The following is a 15,904-nucleotide window of genomic DNA, read 5'->3' on the forward strand; positions in this document are numbered from 1 at the left end:
CGCCCACCACCCCGCCGCTGGGGCGCACAAAGGCGGCGGCCGCCCGCGTGGCCTTCTCCATCCAGGCATTCGAACCCCGCTCCCTCCCTTCTGCTCTCCTGGGGACGCGAATGGCAGGGCCAGGCGAGGACCTGGGACGCCGGTGGCCCTAGCTCTGCACCCCCACCCTCCTGCTGGGAGAGGCAGCGGGCTGCTGGCGGACGATGTGGTCACGGCTGCTCCCCAGTGCGTCTTGGGCCCGGGTCCCAGCTGCCGCCCCTCTTCTCTGCTCGCTCCATCCCACCGAGAGGAGTTGATGCTGCTGTCGCCGCCGCCGCCGCCGAAGCCGGGGCTGATGGATGCCAGGGAGTGCCGCATTGCTTAGCGTCCCCGCCTCCGGGTTTGCTGGTAGGAGCCCGCTGCTCTTCTCTCTTGCTTTGGGGTTTTATAGAAAAGGTAGAGACATTTTAATTTTATTCTTCACTCCTCTTCTCTACCTTCTCCCCTGCCCCCAACCTCGCATTTGAAATGTATATTGTGGGAGAGAACCCCCTCCTCCCTGCGCACTCCCCACCCCGGGATAATTCCGTTGAAATAAAGGGCTAGAGGAAGGCAGAAGTTGCGGGTGGGGCTGGGGAGGGGGAAGCCCACGCTGGTGCCAACGCCACCGAAAACCCTTCTGGTGCCTTCTGAGATCACGGTGTGTCTAGGAGGGGAGGAGGGAAGGTGCGCTATCTGCAGAGTCTCCACCTAATTGGATCATAATCATTTTAAACAAAATCCTACAAATGTTTTTTTAAAAAATAACATCTTTGAATAAGCAGAAGGAAAAATAAGCTCCTTTCCCTACCCCCCCCTTCCCCTTTCTCTCTTTTTCTTCCTGGCAAAGACGCTCTCTCCCCGCCCTGGAGCTCAGCGCTGAAGAGCCACCTTATTATTAATCAGAATTCCCATCGTTATCCCTGGCAGGCGCATCCTTCAGTAGGGCCCGCAGAAGCATCACAGAGCTGGGGCTGAGATGTGCGTGGGGGTTGTTTTTGTTACATCTTGGAAGAGAAGAGGACAGGACCAAGATCAGTGCCAAGCGAGCTGGGTGGGCTTGGGAGCGTTGTGTTAGGTTTGAGGAGAGACAAGGAGTGTTGGGCCCGCCAGAGGTCCACATCTCTTTAAAGGAAAGGGAAGAGGGAACCAAAGTGAGGCATTGTTTTTTAGGGGTGGGAAAAGTTTATATCCCCCAGAAAAAAAGCTGCAGGAGAGCAGGAGCAACAGGGTACTAGTCTGGACACCAAGACAAATAATTTCCTGTACAGAAGAGGAAGCAGGCAGCAGTGAGGTCCAGAGGCCAGAGCCCGGTGGTGGCCAAGGCCAGGTTTGTTGTGGGACAGTCAGCAAGAGGAACGGAAGGTTCAGGAATAAGCAGAACAATGACTCATTTACAAGCTGGTCTCTCTCCGGAGACCCTGGAGAAAGCTCGCTTGGAGCTCAACGAGAACCCAGACACACTGCACCAGGACATCCAGGAGGTGAGGGATATGGTCATCACCAGGCCGGACATTGGCTTTCTGCGCACAGATGATGCCTTCATCTTACGCTTCTTGCGGGCCAGGAAGTTTCATCACTTTGAGGCCTTCCGCCTCCTGGCCCAGTACTTTGAATACCGGCAGCAGAACCTGGACATGTTCAAAAGCTTCAAGGCCACTGACCCGGGCATCAAGCAGGCACTGAAGGATGGCTTCCCTGGGGGCCTGGCCAATCTGGACCACTATGGCAGGAAGATTCTAGTCCTTTTTGCAGCCAACTGGGATCAGAGCAGGTAAATCTTAAATTCAAACTTGTACTAGGGATTCTTTTACTCTCCCATTTTCCAGAATTTACCCTGAGTAGTGTCATGGTTTTATAGCTTTGCTGTGTTTGTTTATTTGGCTGGGGGAAAAGAGAAACTGGAACAACAAAATGAGGTTTGGGTGGGCATCCTAGGGGTGGGAGAAAGGCTTTTCTTCCTACCTTTGAAACTCTTACTTCATGAGCACCTAGTTTCTACTGCAGCTTTAAGTGCTTCCTGAGCCCTATTTTTGTGCTGCAGTGTAAATCATTCAACTTCTAAATAAAGCTGCTAAATTTTCACCTCTTGAGTAAGTTTGCTGTTCTGTGGAGAAATGGGGATGAGAAGGGAGGCAACTTTTCCTCCTTCCCCCAATGAAATTCATAAACTAGGTTCATTATCCTCATCACCATTACCATTGCCATCATGGTCACCATCATCATCATCTGTCTCCTTAGCACTGAGGTTTTATTTTTAAAGACTAGCCTGACATTCAGCCGCGATCAAGTACTTCTGTTGCTTGGGAACTTTTCTGCTTGGTGATGTGTAGATGGAGGAATAATATGATGTATGTCACTTCAGTGAAAAGGAAGAGTTGTACCCTCTGTTGCGAGCATGCCTACTGACACCGAAAATAAAGGCTGACTGGTACGCTCGTTCTACACCTGTCACTAATCTAAAGAATGTGTTTCCTGTCTGATGTGATTTTTCATCTTTTGTAAGGAAGTGGAAAATGTTCAGACATGTCAGTTAGTAGACTTTTTGAGTTCTATTGCCTTATAACGGAGCAGAAATTATATTCTTATTTCATCTACATTGTAACAGAAAAATGCAGAGAGGGACTATTCTACTTTCTCAATCAAAATTATTTTCTTGAACTGAAACACACAAAAAAATTATGAAAGGGTCTTGTGTAAGGTAGTTTCAATTAAGTTCAAAGCTAAATATATTCCATGGGATTTGAAAATGTTACCAGAACTATGAATCATGAAGAGCTGGTTGTTATAACATTGGTGTATTTTTAGTTCTGTGAATGGTGACTTTTGATGCATCTGGTTAGTTGAAAACATCTCTGGAACAATTGTAAAAGACTTTTACCGTTACTGAGAAGGCTTATTGATCTTATGGCTTTCTGTTGGAATCTTAGAATGTAAGTATTTTTAACAACTTTTTATTCTTTAGTTACCTGTTCCTTGTAATTCTAAGTTGAGAACTACTCTGATTTCTTTTAGGTAGATATAAAGACACATTACTATCTAAGGAATCATAAAGCTAAGAAACTTCTGGAGTTAACTGTTGAGGGAGAATGAAGTCTATTTTTTATTTTGGTTACTTATAAAGATCTCATTCTATTTTTTATCAGGTGACAAAGTTTAAAGACACATGGAATGCCATCTTTTGACCACAATTTCTCTTTAAGAAGTTCTTCCCCACACCTGAGATGTTGATTGTAGAGTTATGCAAACCAATTATTGTGTATATCAAAATTGAAAAAAACAAAACTATTCAAGAAGGAACGTAATGCATATGTCAGTTAGACTGGCATTTTGTTTATTGAACTACAGGGAGTAGTTCAATGGGAGCTGTGGAAATTTTATATTTAAATATATCTCAGAGTCTGTCAAAAATACCATTAGAGAGGCAGATTGCATTCAGAGAGACATACATATAGAACAAAACTTTTTTCACTTATTTTTGTAAGTGAACTAATATTCATACTGATTTATAAGCCTAATTAAGATGAAAGCCACTTATAGTTTTCATGTGTATGGGAAGCTGATTACTCCAGAGCTACTAAAGAAACTGTTTTAGTTGTCTGTCTTATTCTTTCATATAAAAGATAGGTTACTAGTAATGAAAATCTATCTCCTTGGGAATCTACAATGGGAGATAATTTATTAATTAGTATGTAAATATTTTTATTAAACCTACACAAAAATCCTTAATGTTAGAATTTCATATATGTGAAGTTAAAATGAGAAGCTATGTTCTGTAAAAATACTCTATCGGGACCTATAGACTAAAAATTGTGAATTCTACTTCTGTGGTTGGAAATACTGTTTATACCTGTTGTATAATCAAAAAGTTATCCTATGTCAAGATCAGAAGGCATATGAGTTATTTAGAGCTTATCTAAAATTCCTCCTGTGTTCTTAGAAAAAAAAAAAATCATTCTCTCCTTCTTCCTACCTGCCCCTCATCTCAGATCTGCATATATCCAGTAACAAGGACTAGTAGATAAACAGCTCTATCCTCTTGATATACTCTCTATATTAAGTATATATCTGTGTATATACTGTCATATATCTGTATGTATAACTTCCCTCATTGGGATATGTGCATAAGAACAGCTCTGAAGCCTCAGGATGGTCTCTGGCAGTTCCTTCCTGGCAGCATCAGGGGTCATCAGCCCCTTTCCTATCTTGGGACTGAATCCCTTTCCTTTCCACACTCCGCAGCTTCAATTCTTATCTGATTTGACTTTAAAAAAAAGAATTTACTAACATATAATGCATTATTTGTTTCAGGGGTACAGGTCTGTGATTCATCAGTCTTACACAATTCACAGTGCTCACCATAGCACATACACTCCCCAATGTCTAACAACCAGCCACCGTATCCGCCCCCCCATCATCCCTCCTCTCCAGCAACCCTCAGTTTGTTTCCTGAGATTAAGAATCTCTTATGGTTTATCTCCCTCTCTGGTTTCATACTGTTTCATTTTTCTCTCCCTATTCCTATGATCCTCTGTCTTATTTCTCAAATTCCTTATATCAGTGAGATCATATGATAATTGTCTTTCTCTGACTGACTTATTTCATTTAGCATAATACCCTCCGGGTATCTGACTTGACTTTTAACGGAGTCTGTGCCACCTTCCTCCATGTTTACCATACTGCTGTTCTGTTAGGTGGATCTGCCACATGCCAGATCTCCTGGTCCCCACGCCTCTCCTGTTCTGTGCGTTGGGTCCTATGGTCCTCCTACCAGACCAAACAACCTGGGTCTCAGACTGCATATCTGATCAAAATTCTGGCCACATTCCTTGAGTTGTTCAGTGAATTGCCTGGCTTTCAACAATTTTCTTTTTCTTCTTCTTCCTCCTCCTCCTCTTCTTCTTCTTCTTCTTCTTCTTTTTTAAAGTAGCATTGTTTTAAGAAAGTGAAATAGGATTCTTTTAAAAAGACAATTGGTGGGAATGTCCAGGATTACACAGGGAAACTCCAGAAATGAGGTAGAAGAAAATGTCCCCTTTATTTCAAAACCGCTTATTTCCAACTTCCCAAAGGGAAAAGCAAGATTTTTTTAAATCGAATTTTGAAAATTTCTGTAAAGACCTCAGAAATAACTAATCTGTATAACAAACAAACAAACAAAAAAACCCCATCTTATGTTATTGTATTTATAATAGCATGTGAACTAGAGTTAATGTTAGTTGGTATTTTTTGAGTTGGTATGAGTTATGTATTGAAAAAAAGAGTCTAAGTAGGAAGTTTTCTGATGTATACTTTCTCTTACGTGAAATTTGTAGGGCAGTTTTCTGTGCTTTTCAGGAGACTAGCAACAGTAAATGTGTGTGAGATGGTGACTATAAATAAAATAGTGTCTCTTTATACTGCAGTGTGGTGCAGGTCAGTTTCAGGTTGTTACAAAGAACTGGATCATTTCCAAAGCTTTTATAGGAGACATGGAATCTTCAAGAAGACTAAGGTAAAATAATACTATTTAGAGTGTACCTGCCTTCTAACAACATATATAAAAAGTAATTGAAATACTGAAATGTCAGAATGACTTTCAATGTGGTCTGTAGTTTTTCTAACAAGGATAGAACAGGGTCAGATGATTTATTACTTTTGTTAAGAGTCATACAATTTTATGTCATTTCTTTCAGATTGTGTAACATAATTTCTGAAAACAAGAATAAATTCCAAAAAATTAAAAACAAGTGAATTTTACACTACATCACTAAGACTCAGTAGTCTTCCATGCTTATATACTGTTTCCTTCCTGAATGATTGTACCCTGCTCAGGACTCAGCAGATACCTTCAAACTGTCCACCTGATTTCAGCAGTAAAGTGTGAGGATAGTGTAACGTGAAACTGGGAGAGCTTATACTATCTTAAGAAAAGGAAGCTTGGAGTTAAAGTAAATCCTGGTTTAGACACTGGAGCATGGAATGAGGTATCTGAGAAGTTGAAATTCACTGGAACATACTTCTTGTGAGTATTCATGTAAATTGGGCTCCTGAAACAAAATGATGGCATGCATTCTGATAGTTGGCCTGTAGGTGGTAAGTAATATTTTACTTCATTAGAATTATAAAGTAGTTCTCTATTGTTTTGTACATCAAACAAGCATTTATTTAGAATATGGTTAATAGCCATTAGAAAACAATTAAATATAGCTAAACCAAAATGATTTCTAATATAGTGGCAATTCCAAAGCACTGACCATCTTGCACTGTCTGGCTTATCATGACGGACATTGGTGATCACTTATAGTATTGAAGCTCTGGAAGGAGTAAAGACCGGAGGGTCAAACATCATGCCATGATTCTTTAATTTATCAGAATTTGCCTGAAAAACATATTATTTTGGTTTATTTATTCCTATTGTGTGGCTTTTTCATGAAAAAGAAAATATTGATATTTGCAAGTTCTGATTGACTTGGGAATATGTAAAATATTGTGGTCAGGGGTGCCTGGGTGTCTCAGTGGGTTAGGCATCTGCCTTCAGCTCAAGTCCTGATTCCAGGGTGCTGGGATTGAGCCCCGCATGAGGCTCCTTGCTCAGTGGCCTGCTTCTCCCCCTCCCTGCTGCTCTGCCTGCTTGCTCTTTCTCTCTGCCAAATAAATAAATAAAATCTTAAAAAAAATAATGTGGTCAGTCTCCAAATTCAAAGAAGGTTATGTTGATAACTGATTAACATTTTAAAACAGCCATAGACTATACAAATTTGTTTTAATCCTAGCCACAAAGTTGCATTCTTCTCTGGAAGTACACTAAAATAATTAAAACTAAATAAAGTAAAAATTACTAGGAATAGTCAAGGGCAGTTAACTAGGCAATTAGGGAGAAACACTCCTACTCAGTAATCTTAAAACAAACAAACAAACAAAAGAGTATAGGCTTAATTTTGAGGCCTGATTTTTGAAGATTTCTTGTCTCAGTTTATTAAAGTTTGTATTTGTTTATATTTATTTTTAATATGTTTCAACGTTTCTTTTTACAGTGTTATATATTGTGTCAAGTTCAGGAATCCTTACCCTTCGAATCCTGGAGGCTTCTTGTGCTGTGTTTTGGGTGGATTTTGAGATTTGGTCAAAACTGGAATTGGCAAATGTGGCTTCCCTGGGACTTCTGTCCCGGCAAAGCTTCCATTCTGCTTCCTTATAAGTAGGATCTTTTAACAAATATTCTGGAAACTACAGCTTATTCCAGACTATGCCCTTGGTTCATACCATGGAAATAGGAATAACAACAAAAAATTTGTCCTGAGAAATGTTAGTGTAATATTGGAACAAATCTCTGGAAAAAAAAAAAATATGACGGTCTCTAGAAACTGGGGCAATTATACAGTAATTAGTGAAATAATGATGAAATAACAGCAAAGACCAAGAGTGCCAACCTTAAAGTAGGATGTTGATGGGGTCTGGCTTGAACCGGGCTATTTTCATATTTTAGACATGCAACTTTAGAAAAAGTGAAGAGAAGCAAATGATTTGAGGTTACTACACTGCACTGAAAGGATGCCTCAAAAGAAATGTTCAAAGATATTTTAAAAACAGAAGCCAAAGGTTAGTAAATTAATGGTATTCTTAGTGAATGAATAAAATTCATCCATTCTGGGGAAGATTGAGCTCTTTTACATCACTGAGAGCAAGTGCATATACTTTACTAACATATAAAACAACACTCCTGACTGGGGGGAGGAGGGAACGTTTCTGTCAGATCTTTATAACAACAAGTAACAAACTGAGCAAACAGTACTCAGTTCAAATAATTAGAAAAAAAAGTATGCATTTGTTACATACATAGAAATTAGAGGTGCCAGGGGCAACTAGAGGGCACATTCTTTGTACCAGCGGAGGGCATTTGACCCCCCAAGGAAGAAAAAAACACAAGGCCCTAAATAACTGTAAGTACTTAATGAGGGTACTGTTTGGCTTTGCTGAAGTTCAGAACCAAGGGGCACCTGTGGGTTCCTTAGTGCTGTGCAGAGAGAACATCGCCTTTTCATTAACTGAATTTAAACTTCTATTGTTTCATTTTAATTCATTAATTAATTACTTCATTTATTCATTTGTTTAACACATTTTTATAGCATGTGTGATGTGCCAGGCACTTTTCTAAGCCCTTCACAAACATTAATCTATTAAATCTTTTTTTTTTTAAAGATCTTATTTATTTATTTGACAGAGAGAAAGAGATCACAAGTAGGCAGAGAGGCAGGCAGAGAGAGAGGAGGAAGCAGGATCCCTGAGGAGCAGAGAGCCCGATATGCAGGACTCGATCCCAGGACCCTGAGACCATGACCTGAGCGGAAGGCAGAGGCTTTAACCCACTGTGCCACCCAGGCGCCCTTAACCTATTAAATCTTGATCACAATCCTACAAGGCAGGTTCTACCGACATCCACAGTTTGGTGCTGAGGAAGCTGAGGCCGTGGGCAGTTGAATGTCCTACCCATGCCCGTACAAGTAGTAAGTGAATTGGTCAAACTTTTTCTGTGCGTATAGACAATTACCCACAAGAATTGAGGAAAAAAAAAAACAAACAAATCTAGGGGAAAGAATTCCATCTATCCTTTAGAAAATCTTGACTGAACATCAGGATAGACAATTAGAAAGTTCAGTGGCCGGAATAAATCTCCAAAGACAAAGACTGCCCTTAGCCGACCTTTGTTTTGAGTGTTCTGCCCTAAAATGAGTTGCCAGTCTGACGTTTGCATTTTTTTCCAGCCCAGTTCAACCTTGTTTTGTTTTATTTTATTCTGGTGGCGGTAGGTGCACATTGTTTTACCTTTTTTTCCCCCAAAGAAAGACATTATTCCTGTAGATATTTCATTTTCAGTGATTCACTTGTTCTCACTCACCTATAGTCCACAGCAGTAAGACTAAATCAAGGCTCAGACAGTTAATCTTCTGTGCTCAGTGATACAAGCCAGACAGATGAATATTTCAGAGTTCTTGTTTTCTTTAGGGTTTATAGACCTTTCCTCTTGCCATCCATACTCATAGGGATGTGTTCTTGCCTTTCCTTCCCCAAAGCCTGCTGCTATGGCCGGGCTGGAGCAGATCATGGAACTCAGCATGGGGCCACGCTGGAATTGACTTCAGGTCTGTCTTCTGACACACATGCCAGGGAGACCTGAAAAAGCAGAGCAGCTCATGAGACTGCAGCACGGGGAGGGCAGAGAACTGAGGTGTCAGAGGACCTGGCTCTTCTCATCCAGGCTCCCTGCTTTACTGCCAGGGTGATCCTGGGTGAACCATTTGAATTCTCTGACACCCTGTGTCCTCATCTCCAAAATAACAGGAACAAAGCGAGCATAGAGACTTTGTGCTTGTTTTGAGATTAAGGTAATGCATTGAAATTGCCTTGGAAATCTTAAACGATTACACAGATAGAGGTATTATTATTATTACCACTCCGTAATATAAAACACCTAGATAGGTCCATCAGTTTTAGCACTAATGATACCCTGAGGCATTAATAGAGGCAATTCTTTCCCTTTGTCTTTCCCCTCAGCACCTTTCTAATAGGAAGTGCTTCAGATGTGAGAAACGTGGCTTAATGAAAACCGAGGGGCGGGGGCAGCCTTAATGAAGAATTTAATAACGGCTGATTGATTTAGTGACAGAGGGAAATTGCTCGCTGTTGGGCTGTCCGATGTGATGCCCAGATGCCAGTTTTTCCTTGTCAGGCTGAAAGAAAAGGGTGGGGAATGGGACGGATATGACCTGTTTGTGATTCAGGTTGCGCTTTGTACGGATTGCAAATTGCAGATGACGCCATGCTGTAAACCCCAGGACAGCCCAGGCCCATTGGCACCCCTGATCCTAGCATGGCCAGATGCAAGAGAACAAGCTTCCCCGCTCTTGATTGTATCAGTAGCAAAGAGGAGGTACAGGTGTCCTTCTTGTCTTCTCCATACAGTTTTAATGCATTATTGCAGCTCTGCTGTCTTTCGAGAGCAACGGTCTCTATAGTCTGGCGTCCCAGTTGTAAAATCCCTTACTGGTGTTTTTATTTCTTCTTACTACATGCCATGCATCATCCTCTCCAAGTTGATTTCAAATGCAGGCTTTAGTTAATGCTGTTTTGGGAAGCACAATCAAGACTCGAGAGCTGCATTAATGTGCTAGTTTGTTATTTATGGCTTTCTTCCAGCATACAAGGGAAGAATAGCAATGGTAGAGCTCCTACCGTTGCAAGACAAGCCTCCAACACGAACACACTTATTGTAGTGGCCTCAGATTTGTAGATTCAAACAGTGAAAAATAACTTCAAAGAGAAGAATGAAGGCAGGATTCCTGAAGATATAAAATTCATAAAATCCTCCATCTCTTGGGAAGATGTTTGACAGACCTTGGCAAGATCTCATGTAACAATGTTCTGCCTATAAAGAGCCTGCTGGGCTGTTAATGGTGGTAATATGACATGTTTGACAACAGAGGACTGGAGTGTCAAGAGTTGTTTTGACCTGCCCTTTGAATGTGGTTAGCTAAGAGGTTTTAATGTGTCTTCTCTTCAATTTGGAGATCAAAATGATTTATATAAAGACCATTTGATTCTGCTTTTGAAGAAAGATAATTAAATTTTTAAACTCGGTGGAATTTGCTCTTGAAAACTTTGCAAACCTGCTTGTCTTCATTGCTGATCATGGGATTTGCCTTATATTCCCCTGGGAATAATGATGCATCTGTAAATTTTTCTCTCGATTTGGCCTCGGTTTTGGAAAACCATACTTAAATTGTGTTATCTAAAACAAATTGCCTCTTGATGTCTGCTGTTGTTGGTACTAGGGTTTATTCTCACCATGGCATCACTGTCTTCCTGGTGAGCCCATCACTTCCACTCCATGCTATCGATTTCTACCCCTAATCCACCAACCCTCCCCATCACCTGTTCCCTGAGGTCAGCATTTCTTTCTCTAACTTTCCTAGATGTCTCCGTCTGATTATCTGAGGGGAGAAAACTTGAAATGTTAACATTTTCATAAATTTGGTGATTCCTCTTGGAATGCTGGGATTCCCTTCTTGAACCACTACTTCATTTTCTTCTCAGCTCTGACTACATAACCTCCTTTACTTACTTGAACTTAGGATCTGTGTGTTGTTGACTCTGGAATTTTCCCCCTTGAGCTTTCTTCTCAGTTTAGGATCTACTTTTTGAGATGTTTCCTTGATATATATTTCTGGGTGTACTACATACTTCTCACTGACGCTACAGTGAGCTTTATTCCAAATTCCACTTTTCCAGCCATCCTCCAACTGTATCCTCTTCGTGCATTATTGACTTCGATGAAAGATTTTACCATTGACCCAGGCTCTGAATCTAGAAAATCTTTGTGTCATCTTTTACTCTTCCTTCGATCTAGGTCTCTGTGCCCAGTTATCAGATTTTAACAAATTTACCCCCAAACGACTTCTCAGCTCTTCCTTCTGCTGCCTTGCTCTACAGTTAGTGTCTTTGCGCTCTAGGCTACTTCATTCTACAGGAACTAAGAGAGCATTCATTGGGTTCCTACAAGGTGCCAGGCACTGTACTAAGGTGGAAGGCTGAAAAAGATAAAGACTTTATCCCATATCCTTCTTTCTTTTATTGCATCTTTGTGATATAAACTCCATATGAGAAATTAAAATCTGCTGACATTTTTAACCATAGCCGTTTAACCCAGTGTTCTTGTTTATTGGTGAAACTCCTTCGAATCCCATTCTCAAAATTTCCGGATGTGAAGGTGTGAAATATCAGTATTACTGAGGGCATTCTTGCTGCTTCAAAAAGTTCCATCCCTACTTTTCAGGGTAGTTTTGAGGTGAGATTTTAGAAAATAATAGGAAGGACTAGAGGTAAAGGAAATCATTGTACAATATGAAACAAAGTACTTTCAAAAGCATTTTAGTTTGTTTTGGTAGAATACATGTTAAATTCTAATATGTCCCCGGAGTGCAGCAAATAAATTTCCTCTTGGAAGAAGATTTCTAAACAAAATGATTTTCAAACTCCTGAGGTATTTTAAAGGGAATTTTCAGTGTGCGGAACACTTTCTACAGTGTTGACCAAAGTTGTTGTTAGATTAATGCCGTCCATTTCTGTTGCTGATAGGTACACACTGGTGGATATTTTGCGTGCCATCTTACTTTCTTTAGAAGCCATGATTGAAGATCCTGAGCTTCAAGTGAATGGATTTGTTTTGATCATAGACTGGAGTAACTTCACCTTCAAGCAAGCCTCCAAACTTACACCAAGCATGCTGCGATTGGCTATTGAAGGCCTTCAGGTAAAGATTTACAAATTACCTGGTTTCTCAGTCTTTCCTGGTTGCCTTCTCTTATCTGATGTATTAAAATGACAAAATGTCTTACTGAAAGCATAATAAAAACATTTTTTAAAATAGTTCTTAAGCACCAGCACTAAAACACTAATTGAGGAAAGGTTTACGGAAGAAAAATGGAAAGATGTGGACCTTTTAATAGATGGGGTTTGTACTCCTGGGTATAAACCTCACTATATCTAAGTATGAATGTGGGTGAAGACCTGAGATTTTTATCTTGATAATCAGAACAAAGAGCACGTTTTGGATTTTAATTATTAGCTATTTAGACTTTTTTTTTGTTTCTCTTTCTTTTTCTGTGCATATTAATTATTAGCTCAATATTTGCTTTACTATTCCATTTAACCTCCTGAAGTAGGGATATGATCATTAATATCTTCATGTTGCCCAAAAAACTGTTAGAAAGGCAGTCAATCAATATGTATTTTGATATTTAATATTTGGAATCACTGTTCTGAGTTACTTCCCTAGACTTAATTTGGGTTTTTGTTTCTGTTTTGGTGGAAGGGCGCTTCTTACAGTGAATGACACTTACCTGGTTAGGAACTGTAAAATGGAAAATCAATTATTAATTAGTGACATGTCATAAACCTACTATTGACTATTTCTTTTTAAGTTTTCGGATGTCCTTCTGCTTTCTGTAGTTTGCTTTATGGTACTTTGCATACAATAGTTGTGGAGTAAATTTTAAATTCTTTTAAAAATTTGCAAGTTAACTCGAGCGATATTAGTTGCTATTTATTTTCTATATATTCAACATGCATTTTAGAAGTTTGCAAGTCAACAGTGAATTTTTGTAACTTTCACTACTGAAAATATCACTTGTTTTAAAATGACTAATTATACCTTTGTCATTCATTAGACCAGAATCCTAGACTTTATTTTTTTTTATATTGAATAGCCAAAATTATGCAGATCTCTGTTCCATAGTAATTTCTGACTGTGTCTGTAAGCCCCTAAATTGATGGCTGAAGACTCACTAAAAATGGCCCACTTCTTCAAGCAGTAGGACATCTTAACCAAATTGAATTCACAGTTTGGATTTTACCTCTGAAGTGAATAAGGCACCCTGGTCCTTTTTCTCTGCATAGCTTTTTCCTGATGCAGGTTTCCTGACTTGCTCTGGGTGAGTCAGCCTTCCTCCTGTCTTATCTTAAACAGTATCTTTTTAAAAACTCAAAACTCCATAGAGCTAGTTAATATGGGCTGAGAGAGAACACAGGATAAGCATGTTTGGAAATGCATATATCATGTAGAATCAGTCCTAACTCTGCTCTGTTGTCAGAAGTGTGTAAAGTGAAGAAAAAAAAAATTGCTACCACAACCACGTTACTTAGGACAGAATGGTAATCCAGCCTTTTACAATTGTGTGTGTGTGTGTGTGTATGTGTGTGTGTGTGTGTTTAATTTAACCTGCCAACTTTTTTCATGAGGGTTGGGCTAGCTTTCAGCTACAAAAGAACTGGAGAACTCATGTTATTTGTAAGAAATTGAAAAACAAACAAACAAACAAACAACAAAACCTATGTCAAGAATAGACTCAGGAGACGCCTGGATGGCTCAGTTGGTTAAGCGGTTGCCTTCTGCTCAGGTCATGATCTTAGTGTCCTGGGATCGAGTCCCGCATCGGGCTCCTTGCTCCGCAGGGAGCCTGCTTCTGCCTCTGCCACTCTGTCTGCCTGTGCACTCTCTCTCTCTCTGACAAATAAATAAATAAAATCTTAAAAAAAAAAAAAAAAGAATAGACTCAGTATCAGGTGGGGGGTTGGGAGAGCCTGGTGGTGGCTATTATGGAGGGTACATATTGCATGGAGCACTGGGTGTGGTGCATAAACAATGAATTCTGGAACCCTGAAAAGAAATTAAAAAAAAAAAAAAAGAATAAACTCAGTATCTTTCTCTTTGCCAACTTACATGCTTTAAGGAGTCATGTAATAGTAACGTTATAAGTCAGTCCAGGAGGTAGAACTGACAAGTGGGATGTGTTTGGGAGCTTCCCCATTAGCTATGGCCACAATCTGAATTTCTTTAAGTGCGATAGGAGCTACAGTCAATTTAAATCTCTGTGTTTGTGTTGGGGAGAGAAAGGATCCCCTCCTCAGGCAGCGACCTGTGCTGGCTGCCTTGTTTCTATTCCTTATGAATGTTTCAGTCCCCTTTCCTTTCTCCCAGGACCCAGATTGAGGAAACAGGGCTAATTTCCCCTGATTGCCAATTGGGAAGTCACCTAAAAGAAAGAAACTCTTTATGGGGAATAAATTGGACACGTTACTAACCTTTAACTCATTAAAAAAAAAAAAAGATTTTATTTATTTGAGAGAGAAAGAGACAAGAGACAGAGCATGAGCGGGGAGGAGGATGGGAGAGGATGGTTGCGGAATGGGGAGGAGAAAGAGCGAAAGGCAGAGTCAGACTGCCTGCGGAGCAGGGAGCCCTACACAGGGGTCAATCCCCTGGGATCATGACCTGAGCTGAAGGCAGATGCTTAACCAACTGAGTCCTCCAGGCCCCTGTTACTAACCTTTAAACTTAGTTTTTCTCCAGTTTGGATTGATTTTTTAAATGCTCTGTATCTATGTGTCTATCTTATGTCTATGTCTATATCTAGATTTTTAAAAATAGTAATTCCAAATAAGAATAGAGGATGCGCTTAAAATGTTCCATTCATTGAGACATGCATGATTTCCTAGCTTGTCTTCTACTGAAGGAACATTTTTTTTTTTAAGATTTTATTTATTTATTTGACAGAGAGAGATCACAAGTAGGCAGAGAGGCAGGCAGAGAGTGAGAGAGGGAAGCATGCTCCCCGCTGAGCCAGAGAGCCCGATGCGGGACTTGATCCCAGGACCCTGAGATCATGACCTGAGCCGAAGGCAGTGGCTTAACCCACTGAGCCACCCAGGTGCCCCTGAAGGAACATTTTGACTTTACTAATTATTCCTCTGTTTACAAAGGAAAAGAAAAGCCTTTCTACAAAGACTTTGCAAAGGCTCTGTGAGAAACATTGTTGCGTATTAATCCATGCTTCATGCAAATGTCAATAAACTCTTTTTTTTTTTTTTAATTAACGTAAGACCAAAAAACGTTTGAAGTAAGATATGTATGCAATTTTAGGTCGCCAGACACAACTACTACCATCACCAAGACTCCCAGCACTACCAATAGTAAACACCTTCCAATGAGCCCAGTCAAGGGAATTATGAGATGAGGACATTTTTAATAACTCAATGATAATTTATACCGTGCTGTAATCTTGCTATAATATGTTATATTTATTTAGGCAAAAATAAAAAAATATTCTAAGGAGTTGAAATAAAAATAAGAAAGGTCCTCGCTGGATCCAGTGCCAGGAAGAAAACTTACTTTAATGGTGTGTATTATTAATGGGATGATGTAACTGTGCTTTCAAGAGGCTCCATTTTTTTCTTCTTTAAGTGGTTGTATAATCTGTCTAAACGCACACACCAACCCCCTTTTTCTCAAGCAAGAGGATTTTTGAGTGACCTGGCTAGAGATAGCACCTGAAACCTGGGAGACCATTGC

General features: G+C 40.0%; 1 protein-coding gene across 2 annotated transcripts in view; it reads left to right on the forward strand.

The window, feature by feature from the left end:
- The first annotated feature begins 293 nt into the window (after positions 1-293).
- The window catches only part of CLVS2 (clavesin 2), an 81,910-nt gene continuing 66,299 nt past the window's right edge, over positions 294-15,904 (forward strand). For both annotated transcript variants that reach the window (XM_059400646.1, XM_059400647.1), the window contains exons 1-3: positions 294-387; positions 869-1,792; positions 12,133-12,307. In XM_059400646.1, the coding sequence (XP_059256629.1) occupies positions 1,404-1,792; positions 12,133-12,307 (564 nt within the window). In that variant the 5' untranslated portion in view covers positions 294-387; positions 869-1,403. The remainder of the gene's footprint in view (positions 388-868; positions 1,793-12,132; positions 12,308-15,904) is intronic.

This window comes from Mustela nigripes, chromosome 5 (genome assembly GCF_022355385.1).
Source record: "Mustela nigripes isolate SB6536 chromosome 5, MUSNIG.SB6536, whole genome shotgun sequence".
NCBI classification, from domain to species: domain Eukaryota; kingdom Metazoa; phylum Chordata; class Mammalia; order Carnivora; family Mustelidae; genus Mustela; species Mustela nigripes.